Below are 12,177 nucleotides of genomic sequence, written 5' to 3' on the forward strand. Positions count from 1 at the left end.
AAAAAAAAATTGCAAATTTTCAAAATTTTGCACAGCAAAAACCAAGGCCCTTAGATACTTGAAAATTTAATCACATATAGAAGGGCTCTCATGCTTTCAAACGCTTTTTGAAAAATTCGAATCCGTCAATTAGGAGAGCTCTGGCGCTTGTTTAAACATTGGTCGAATTTTTGTATTTATAAATAATTAGAATAACTTTGTGAATATTCAATTAAATCAAATTTTTTAAAGTCGGTTTTAAAAGTTATTTGAAAGACGCTTCTTTAAAAAAAAAACAGATCGATTGGTCAATTAATTACGTAGTTATAACCGATCAAAGTTAACCGTCATTTACACTAAATGTACTGGGACATCCGGACAAATTTTTCGAAAAATACCTTTGGTGTTCCGAGGACTTACCAGGTCTAAGTTTGCAATACTTTTCTTCATTGGCAACCTACTTTAAAACAAATTTAAAGTTGCTTTAAAGTTAAAGTTTATGCAAGCGAGAAATTCAAGAAAATCGTACGGGTGGTGGTGGAGGGCGAAGCAGAGAGCGCAGCCGCTTCGGCCTGCTCGAAAGTCAATCGGCGAGTTCAAAACCGCGACGCGCTTAAAAATTTTTAATATCTCAGCTTCTAGAGGTCCGATTTTGATGATTTTTCTTTTAAATCGATGTCTTGCGATTTAAAAAACAATTAGCGTATTTTCAAATGCCTTTCATTAATATTATTTATCTTTAAACTTCCTTTAATTATCAACTTTATTTTTTTATTGTATCAAAGGTAAGGGCATAAACTTATATACTGTTTATCAATGATCAAAAACAAATTTATTCAAAAATTCTAAAATTGTTTAAACAACAATTATTTTCAAAATATGTCAAAAATTAGTAATTAATTAATTATTAATTTAATCATCATTTCTTTTGTGATTAAAGTATAATTAAAATATTATTTACTGTTTAAAATATAAGCAAATGAGAAATTAACTCATTATATTACAAAATTACAAAATTATAGTACAAAAATTCGACCAATGTTTAAATAAACGCCAGAGCTCTCCTAATTGACGGATTGGAATTTTTAAAAAAGCGTTTGAAACCTTGAGAGCCCTTCTATATGTCATTAAATTTTCAAGTTTCTAAGGGCCTTGGTTTTTGCTGTACAAAATGTTGAAAATTTGCAAATTTGTTTTCAAAATGTGGATTGCAAAAATTATTATGCAAAATCTATCGAACCGATTTTGATGAAATTTGGTATGATGATTCTACATAACATGAACTTTTCTTCAGCCAGGTATGAAGGTCCTATACCCAACTTAAAGACCCCAAAAAAATTCCCTAAAAATAATGTTTTTCACCCCATTTTTGGCGATTTTTTCTATTTTTACAATAATAATCATGATTCATTCGATTTGTAACTAGTCATATTTTGTAAAATTTAATTACAAACATTTTTTCCTCTTCCATTTTCGCCTAAAATCAACTCTTGAAAAGATACATAATTAAATAGGAAGAAAAATATGTCATTTTTCGAATTTTTTTAACATATTGTGCCGCCAAAAGTTAAGCACATGTTTTTTTATGTGCATAGAAAAATTTTAATTCTAGTGATATTTGAAAGCCAAAAAGCCAAAAATCTCCGTGGATATACGATTCACCCAACTATGAACTCTTTGAAACAGTTACCGTCTGGACTATAATGACATTTATGCACTTTAAACAACGAACATTCAATTATTTTCCAACGTCTACTTGATCCTTCCACCGCCAATGTGATTTTTAGGTGGTATTTCGTTTGAGACAATATTTCTTATAACTTTTAAACGGGAAGTAATAGAGAAAAATTATCTAATAAAAGTTTATTAGAAGAAAGAGAACTTTTTAACAGGAAAGAAAATTTGGTATGTAACGCAATTGCAACGAAATTAAGTTTATGAACACTCACCCAGCATTATCGCCTTGCATTTGAGGTATGCGAAGATTGCAATGATCATAAATTTCAGGGATGAGAGGCCTAATAGTGTAGTACATGTCCAGCTTCTGTTTGGTTCTCTCGATGCTGAACTTGTTTATAGCAAGAAAAAACTCGATCATATTACCACCTGAAATAGATACATTTTGAGCTACCGCTTTTGAATTCGAGAGACTTCGCAATTTAAATTCATTTGATGTTATTTTGTAGGAATATAATATACAGTTAAAATAAGTAAACAATCATAGAAAACAAATAAACGAGGAGGTGCCAATGCATTGTGTTTTGCTTTGCCATAAGTTGAAATAATATCAATAATAATACTGAAAAACACAAAAACTTGAAATATCTAAGTAATTTCAAATAACAGATTGTAATAAGATACGTACTTGGCATCTCAGGTAGATGAGGTTGACTTTTGACCCAATTCCTAATGATCTCGATATCGCCGTCGACGTCTTTGTCGGATTTTCCAAAAGCTGCTCTAACTCCTCTTCTGTCGTTTGGCAACAACTCCTTGGTCGTCATATTGAACGTTTGAATTCCAAATCAAAACTGCGCCTATCAGCAAAATACACCTTTAAACCTAGAAAAAAATAATTGTTACCGGTTTTGATAGTTCCACAGGTTAGTTTTTTGAGGTGAAGTATACCAGGTGTCTCATCTTTTTTAAAAAAAGGTACATTGCGTTGAAATTTAGTATAAGCATTTGACCTTTTCCAGCGTCATTTTAGAATATAACTATTTTGAAGTTAGGTTTTCTGCATTGCGTGTTGCATATCTTAACCAAAAAATTTATCGTCAAGAAAGGTACTCTTATTGCAATGAAATTCTAGGTGTCTACATGATCAAGATTTAAAATAAGGAAATCAGCTCATTTATTGGATATGTTTGTAAACAGTTTATACATTCTTGGACATTGCTGATAGTTCCTTGGCCATTATATTACCTCCTTTAACATTATGTTTGCTCCTATGTTAGACATTAGCTCCTTGGACATTAGCTTCTTGGACGGACATTAACTCTTTGGACATTATGTTAGTTCCTTTGACATTAGCGCCTTATGTTAGCTCCTTGGACATTAACTTCTTAATAATTCTTAATATTAGCTCCTCGGATATTACATTACCTCCTTATGGTAGCCCTTTGCACATTGTGTTAGCTTCTTGGATATTAGTTCCTTATGTTGGCTCCTATGTTGGGCATTAGCTCTTATGTTGGACATTACCTCCTATGCTAGACATTAGCTTCTTGGGCATTAACTTCTTGGACATTAACTCTTTGGACATTAGCTCTTTGCACATTATGTTAGTTCCTTCGACATTAACGCCTTTTGTTAGCTCCTATGTCGGACATTAGCTCCTATGTTGGACATTAGCTCCGTGGATATTATGTTATCTCCTTATGATAGCCCTTTGGACATTAAGTTTGTGCAAAACCGTACTTATCTTATCAACTTCCACGTCACCTGCTACATGGGTGTTGTATAACAATGAAAAAGTAATATTAACGGTCGATAGAAGGAAGCACAAAAAACAGGCACTTGGGTAGGAAATTCTGGAAGGAAGCCTAGTTAGTTGAAGATAGGCAATTGAAGTGCGAACAGTGTGGAGATCGGTAGTAAGACGATCGGCGGTCAGTGTGTCAAAATAGTGAAAAGTTAATTGTTTAAAGTGTTATTAGTTAGCAGGTAATATTCTTTAAGTACTTTGTTGTTAATTGTTCTATATAATCTTATGATTGTGATGATTATAGATGTTTCATGATAATAATTCTTTGTATGTTTAGCTTCATTGTTTTATGCTCAGGGGCGTATATTTTCCTAACGTAAGATTGTTACAATTGTTATTAACGATTGCCCATTATTTATTACATGTTAAAATATATGTGTGCATATATATATATATATATGTATATATTGTCGTATAGATATAACGACTTCTTTGTTTCACATCTAACTTGTTTTTGTTATGATTACGTTGTTCGAAAAGCATAGATGTTTCATGATAATAGTTCTGTGTATGTTTGGCCTTCATTGTCTTGCGCTCAGGGGCGTATATTTTTCTAATATAAAATTGTTACAATTATTATTAGAGATTGTTCAATATTTATTACATGTTGAAATATGTATATATTGTCGTGTCTGCCCAGATATTGCAAAGCAACTTCTTTGTTTCAAATTTAATTTGTTTTATCATGATTACGCTTATCTTTGATTTATTGTGCTTACTTTATGTCATACGCATATAAGGGCCTTGTTGAATTCACTTACATTTTCGCCCGTGAGGAACGAAACTGAAAAAAATAATTAAATACAAAAAAAGAATTGCTAACAGATCTTCCGAATCTCAACTATAGCTGGATTGCTTCCCATATGGGACTCCAGTACCTTCCGGCTCTGCCGGCTAACTAACACCAAAACTCTTCAGTTTTACTTGGAATTGTGTATGTCTGGTACGAGTGAGATGACATTTAGTGACGCATTAAATAAGTTCAGTCTTAATTATCATTAGCAAAGGTTCTTAATTTATGCCTTTGGTTAGCGGTTGTTTTGTATTTATATTTGGGTAGTGAGAGCAACGATCGTGGGTTTCTCTGCCATGCTCTTTCCCCGCAGGAGCTCTAGGTGAGCCTGGCACTCTCATTTTATGTTAAATGGTTGTCAACGTTTTTGTTGTTCCTTCTATTTGTCATATGTTTAATTTGAATTATATGTAAATAAAGGTTAGGTGTATTTACTCTGCTTTTGTTTTATATAATTAAACCATACATCCCCTCCACAAAGTTAGTAGCCAGTGCCTTCCGGTCATTATTAAAAATTAAATACACACAACGTAGGTAGTCCTTATGACGATCACATATTTTTGGCCACAACTACGATTACTTATTTTTTGTCGAACCTAGGGTTGTTATACTACAAGTTAGCGCCTTGGACATTAATTAACATTAACGCGCCTTGGACATTAACTCCTTGGACATTAGCTTCTTGGACATTAACTCCTTGGACATTAGCTTCTTGGACATTAACTCTTCGGACATTAGCTCATTGGACATTGTGTTAATTCCTTCAACATTAGCGCCTTATGTTAGCCTCTATGACGGACATTAGCTCCTATGTTGGACATTAGCTCCTTATGTTAGCTCCTTAGACATTAACTTCTTATTAATTCTTAATATTAGCTCCTTGGGTATTATGTTAGCTCCTTATAATAGCCCTTTGGACATTATCTTAGCTCATATGTTGGACAATAGCTCCTATTTGGACATTAGCTCCTTATGTTAGCTCCTTGGACATTATGTTGGCTCCATGAACATTATGTTAGCTGATTGGTCATTATGTTAGCTTGTTTCTTGGACATTATGTTAGCTCCTTCAATGTTTTGGATATTTCCATATTTACTTGGGAAACATCTGGTATTTATGGATTCGAAAATGGATGCTACCTGGTTTTATTAAAATGATTAGTAACCTGTTTCCCAGGCATGATAATGTTCATAATCATAATACAAGAGGGAAACACAACGTACTGATAAATAAATTTAATTTAACTATGTATAAAGAGCCTTTCTATCTCTGTGGAACGATATTTAATAATTTACCGACACCGATACGAGAAGAAAGAAACATTAATAAATTTCGTAAGGAGCTTCGGTCATTCCTCTTACAAAACTGTTTTTACAGTTTGCAGGAATTTTACAATTATGACAATCGTTAAAACAAACTTTGTTAAATTCTATTTCAATTTTTATTCTTCTCTATTCTCAATAAATGCATTATTATTATTATAAATTAATTATTATTATTATTAATGATTTTTAAGGTAACAGTTCATTAGGTTTTACCTTCATTAATCATCCTGGCACAGATTTTTTAATAAGAACTAAAATACCGAAATACAAAAAATATAATAAGCGTATTTACGCAATTAATTATAAAACATTGATAGCATTTCATTTTTCAGGTGCGCCTTAAATTACTTTTGGGACTACAATTTAAAAACACCAAACATTCACAGTTAATATACTGGCAGAGTGAGAGTGAGTGAAAGGTGTACCGAAAATGATTGCGCTGCATGTCTACAGAGTGAGTCCTATTACTACAGTGAAGGACATTGACGAACATCTTCATAACAACAACACACAACAACTTCCCGGAAGCGTGTGAAGCTATCGTTTCCAAGTATCCCAATTTATATTCTTCTTTTAAGGTAAAAGTTTATGAAACTAATTTTAAAAAATAAGATATGGATACCAAGCTATGGCCACATGGCTGTTGCATCCAACGGTTTTTCGAAATAATCAAGAAGGATCGTGTAATCAAATAATGGATCCAAATATTTTATTACTCAACATTAACAGTATTAATTCTGATAAGATAAACGAATTACAAATTGATATAAAAGACTATAATAGCTTATATCTTTTATGTTTATGGCGGAGATTAACAAAAAATCTAAGGTTATTAATGATATTCTTGTAGGAAATTTTAATCTGTGTAGTTAATATTGTAGGCCATCATTAAAAAAAGGGGGGCTTGGTATTTGGGCCAAAAGTAATGTATCTGTCACAAGTCTCAATCTTGAGACATTTTGTATAGAGAACCACATAGAAATATGAGGTATTGTATTGAACAATGGTAATAACACCTATGTAATTATAAATTGTTACATGTCGCCTTCTGCAGATTTAAATATTTTTTGTGAGAATCTCAATGATGCCCTAAGTAGATTCTAAAAAATGCATACCCATTGCTATCCCCTATACAGGGTGTCCGGAAATTATGCGTCAAAACTTCAATTCCTCACAAAAATTGGGGTCACAAAGTCCTATAACAATTTTTCGAAAACTCAATATTAACGGAGATACAGGGTGTCAAAAAATATATAAATTTTTAGTTTTTCTTAGATAACTTTTTTATTTGTGATTTGATTTTTCCAAGTCTTTCCTATGTATTACTAGTGCCCTTGTAGATTTATGTTCCCAATATGATGCAAATACTCCAGTGCCAAACGGCCTAACCTGACCTTAATCTTCGATCTATGGTCCACAACTTTTTTGTTTTCGCCGCTTTATAAATTTAAACAGCACCATGTTAAAGAGTATAAAAAATTATTTAAAAAAGTATCTCTTGTTGCGATACAATAAAATGGACAGTTTCTGAGAAAAACGAATTCAAACATTTTCATAAGATAACGCTGTTTTAAACTGATATTCACAGATTTAACTCATCAATACAAAATATATTCACTAACTACATTATTAAGTAACATTTTTACATAGTCTATGCTCTTATAATAAGTTCTCGAAATGTTGTCCTTCCATTTCTACACACAAATTCATTCTTCTCAGAAAGTTGCGACGAACCCTGAAGAATATGCCCTCTTTTGCTCCTATTATTGCAAAACTGTCAATAATTCGTTTCCTCAGCTCTTCCACGTTATTCACAGACCTTCTGTATATCAGTGACTTAACATAGCCCCAAAGGAAAAAGTCGGTCGGGTTCAAGTCGGGCGATCTAGCAGCGCACTCTATGAATCCACCACGCCCTATCCACCTCTCAGGGAAAATTTCATTGAGGTGCTCTCTCACCGTTAAACTGTAATAAGGCGGTGCATCGTCATGCAGTGGCCACATTGCACGTCGCACTCCAATAGGAACGTTTTCCAACAAAACTGGCAGATGATTTTGTAGAAAGTGTAGGTAAACCTCACCACCAAGCCTTTGAGGAAAGAAATGTGGCCCAACTAAATGATCTCCCACGATGCCAGCCCATACATTCACAGAAAATTTATTCTGGAACCCACGTTCCACCAATAATGTTTATTATGTAGATTTATTACACCACCATGCCCGAATCCAGCTTCATCCATGAATATAATTGAATTGATGAAATTTCTGTTACCATCTTGGAGATTTATAATTGTCCTGCAAAAATTCAGTCGTGCAATAGGATCTCTAGGGAGTAGAGCTTGGACCTTTTGATAGTGGAATGGATGCAGGAGATGTTCCTGCAAAGTTTCATGGACTGAGCTTTTGGGAATATTTTCCTGCGATGCAATTAACCTGACGCTTATATCAGGATTATTATCAACCACATCCAAAACACGAACTTCAGCCCCAAGAGCCAAACTCACCTAATCTCTGATGGACAGTACTGAACAACTGCGGTCGTGGAATTCTTCTATTTGGAAATGCATCTCGATACAAACGTTTTGCTCTTGATGCATCTCCCACAGCTAAGCCATAATAATAATGCATGTCGCGCAGCTACTCATTCGAATATTTATTATAATAATTATTGTTATTATTATTATTCATTTTATCAGTTTTAATCACGATACTTATTACACACAAATGATCACAACAGAATAATTCACATAAATATTATCTGTCAAAAGTAGCTAAAGCAACATTAACTTATTGTTTTCAAAGCCTCCTTTGTAAATCTTAAAAATCAGTTTAAAGCAGTTTCAGGCGTTAACGCATGAAAACGTTTGAAGTCGTTTTTCTCAGAAACGGTTCATTTTATTGTATCGCAACATGAGATACTTTTTTAAATAATCTTTGATACTCTTTAACATGGTGCTGTTCAAATTTATAAAGCGGTGAAAACAAAGAAGTTGTAGGCCATGGATCGAAGATTAAGGTCAGGTTAGGCCCTGTGGCACTGCAATATTAGCATCATATTTGGAACATAAATCTAAAAGGGCACTAGTAATACATAGGAAAGACTTGGAAAAAATCAAATCACAAATAAAGAAGTTATCTAAGAAAAACTAAAAAAAAATTTTTTTGACACCCTGTATCTCCGTTAATATTGAGTTTTCGAAAAATTGTTATAGGACTTTGTGACCCTAACTTTTTGTGAGGAATCACCTCCTGAAGTCTTGACGCATAATTTCCGGACACCCTGTATATAAAATTGCTAAGAAAAAACATTTTAGTTTGATAAATATTAAAAGAAATGAATTTTATAGTAAAAAAAGGAGACTTCTAGTGATCCTAACAAAGCATCCTGGAATATTTTAAATGAGTTGACCAACCGACGTAAAGTATGCAAAAATTTTACCATCTTGTACGACGAATGCGAGGAAAAAGTTGATGATCCTGGCACGGTGGTTTCATTGTTTAATATTCGTTTCAAAAATGCTCCCCAAAAAATAAAATTACAAGTTCCAGCAACAAATCAAGTATGTACGGAACGAAATGTTAAATTTAATTATAACACAATGTTTTTAAAGCTCTTCTCCCCTGATAGGCTCTATCATCTGCTAATTCGCAAACTAAAAAATTAAAATTGTGCAGGAACCGGTGAGGTACCCTTGTATATTATAAAAAAATAATTTAAAGCTTGTAGTATAACAACCCCGGGTTCGATCGAAAAAAATAAACGTAGTTGTGGCCAGAAATATGTGATCGTCATAAGGGATCCCTACGTTGTATACACCTATTTTTAATTCACCGGAAGGCGCTGGCTACTAACTTTACAGAAGGGAAGTATGGTTTAATTTTATAAAACAAAAGCAGAGTAAATACACCTAACTTTATTATTTACGAACAACAGTCTTCAATGTAATCATGATAAGAACAAGTTAAATGTGAAACAAAGGAGTTGTTATTGCAATATCCGGGCAGTCACGACAATATATACATATTTTAACATGTAATAAATAATGAGCAATCGCTAATAATAATTGTAACAAAGAAACGTTAGAAAAATACAGGAATGGCCAGAAGTACGGAATAAAATTCATATCTTTTGAATGAGTTATTTTTTTTTAAACGCCGAAACTCGTTACTGATTTTGATTTTTTCCCATCTTTCGGTTATATAATAATTAATTTTTCTTCAACCCCCTAACCCCCAGCTACCCCTACTTTTTTTTTCAAATGGAAACATAAGGCATGAGGGGGCTCGTTGAAAAGCTTATAGAAAACGAATCCAGCCATACCAAATAAACAAGTTTTATTTTTTCAATAACAAGTTTTTTTTCATTTAGAAATTGAAACAACTAGATAATTTACAAAAATAAACTCAATGTCGCAAATGCTGAAAATGTCCTCCATTCACTATTTGGCATTCTCCAAGACGATAGTAAAAGCTGTCCACAGCATTCAGAATGACTTCAGCTGGTAAATTATGCATCTCTGCCCTAATCTTGTTCTTTAAATTCTCAATATTATCCGGTCTGTCCTGGTAGACTCTTTCTTTCAAATATCCCCAAAGAAAATAATCCAGGGGTGTTAAGTCGGGGGATCTTAGCGGCCATTCAACTGTACCCCGTCTACCAATCCAGCGATTTGGAAACATTTAATCTAAGTATCTTCGAACATCAATACCGAATTGTGGGGGAGCGCTATCTTGTTGGAACCAAATTCTTTCATTCGGTATATCTGGATCAATTTCATAAGGGAAAATCATAGCTAGTGCCTTCGAGTGATTGTGAATTAATTCTGTTAACTCGGATATAGGAGTTATACAATAATTTTAAGAAACTTCAGGAGAAAAATTGTACATAGAAGAACTTTCTAAGGTTCTAAGAATTAAGGTTATTCCACTTTATAGTTTTTGTAAATCGTTAATTTACCTTGAATAGTCCTCAGTAGAGATTCTAAGACTCCAGACTCATTTAACGCCAAACAGACAACTTTTTTTGTGGGCTTGTATTATTTTTAAAGATAAATTAAAAAACTTACAAAATATATTCGTTGCTCCAAGTCCACAACACTAACCGTTGCGTTTTTGAGGAAAACACATATAATACTTGGCCCCTCTTTGGTTAAACTTTTAATTATTGCATTAATTTTATTAAAAGATAAGATACGATAGATCAGACGGATGCCAATACTTAAAACTGCATTATAAATAATAATAATTTTTGATCTGGGTTCGACAAAGGAAAGTTTTTATCGTACTTATAAGTAAAAAAGCGACTTCGTAACTGTGTATCGAACAATATTTTTTCGAGCATTAGAATTGTCGAAAAAAATGAATTATAGAGATTCTTAAACTGGTACTCCTCTTGAGAAATAAATCAAATATTATTCGACGTTTTTTGAAATAACAAATTATAAAAAAATAGTGTATACCTTAATATATAAAAATGTTTATTATTACTAAAAATTATTCAATTTTTTTCATACAAGTTTGCTTCGATATAAACATTAACAGCGCACTCTTATCTGATTTATAGTCACTACTCTTCCTTTTCTTCTAAAAATATAAAAAGGATTATAGTGGACCAGGCTAGGCTCCAAAACCTCCAAATCCGAATCCTTCCTACCTGGACAATATGCCCCTGTAAAGCAGCTATACCTGGATTGTCTTGGCAATTGCTCTTAACTTGCTATCAGATAAAGTCTTGATTTTTACACACAGCTTAGTATTTATAAATGCATAATTAAAAATATCAAAAATGTTTCAGTTTTTTTGTAGAATACGGTTTTTACAATCATTACTTTACAAATAAGAACCAGATGCAACAATTTGTAGAAAAACAATCATTTATTCATAAAATGTCATTAATAGAGTTAACATAATAACCAGAATATAAATATAATGTATACAGCTGAATGATATGTAGGATAATGCATATCATATGCTCTGCGCCCGTCCCATCGATATCAGGCAGATCACCAGTAATAAAGTCTATGCAAGCTCGGGGCTACCGTACCTTTAAGAAGCCGTTTGTTTTTATTGAGTGCAGTAAGAATGATTCGGACACGGAGTTTGGAGCCTATAGTCTGTTTGGAAATGAAAGAGAGTAATAAAACCCCGAGATAAGAACCGGCCATGGGCGTGGTAATATTTCGTTTCAGGTAATTATCGGGTAACACTAATGCTAACAAAAATGACAGGGATTGGAAAATCGACTATCTACAGACTTTTAAAGGAAACAAAAAATGAACAAGATACTGTAAATCCCCCAAAATCATCTACAGGGAGGTCAAAAGTCGTTATAGATGATTTCTTCAAAAATGTCATTCGCAGAAAAGTACACTCATTTTATTTTAAAAAAGAAATACCAACGCTAAACAAAATTTTAAGTGAACTTTCAGAGGACAACGATTTGCCAAAAATCAGTAGAAGCAAATTATGGGCCGTCTTACGAGAGTTGAATTTTTGCTGGGAAAAGCAGAACAGGAAGTCAGTTCTTATCGATAAAGATGAAATTATTTGTTGGCGAAGATCCTACTTAAGATCAATTAGAAAATTCCGTGACG

The 12,177-nt window shown here is 33.0% G+C and overlaps 1 protein-coding gene across 1 annotated transcript in view; it reads right to left on the reverse strand.

Annotated features, from left to right (window-relative positions):
• LOC108905900 overlaps positions 1–10,757 on the reverse strand; it is a 31,946-nt gene extending 21,189 nt beyond the window's left edge. The window contains exons 1-3 of the mRNA XM_023456084.1: positions 10,651–10,757; positions 2,345–2,541; positions 1,929–2,085 (exon numbers count right to left, since the gene is read on the reverse strand). Coding sequence (XP_023311852.1) covers positions 1,929–2,085; positions 2,345–2,483 — 296 coding nt within the window. The 5' untranslated portion in view covers positions 2,484–2,541; positions 10,651–10,757. The remainder of the gene's footprint in view (positions 1–1,928; positions 2,086–2,344; positions 2,542–10,650) is intronic.
• Positions 10,758–12,177: the final 1,420 nt, after the last annotated feature.

The sequence above is a fragment of the Anoplophora glabripennis genome, unplaced genomic scaffold (assembly GCF_000390285.2).
Source record: "Anoplophora glabripennis isolate ALB-LARVAE unplaced genomic scaffold, Agla_2.0 scaffold255, whole genome shotgun sequence".
NCBI classification, from domain to species: Eukaryota; Metazoa; Arthropoda; class Insecta; order Coleoptera; family Cerambycidae; genus Anoplophora; species Anoplophora glabripennis.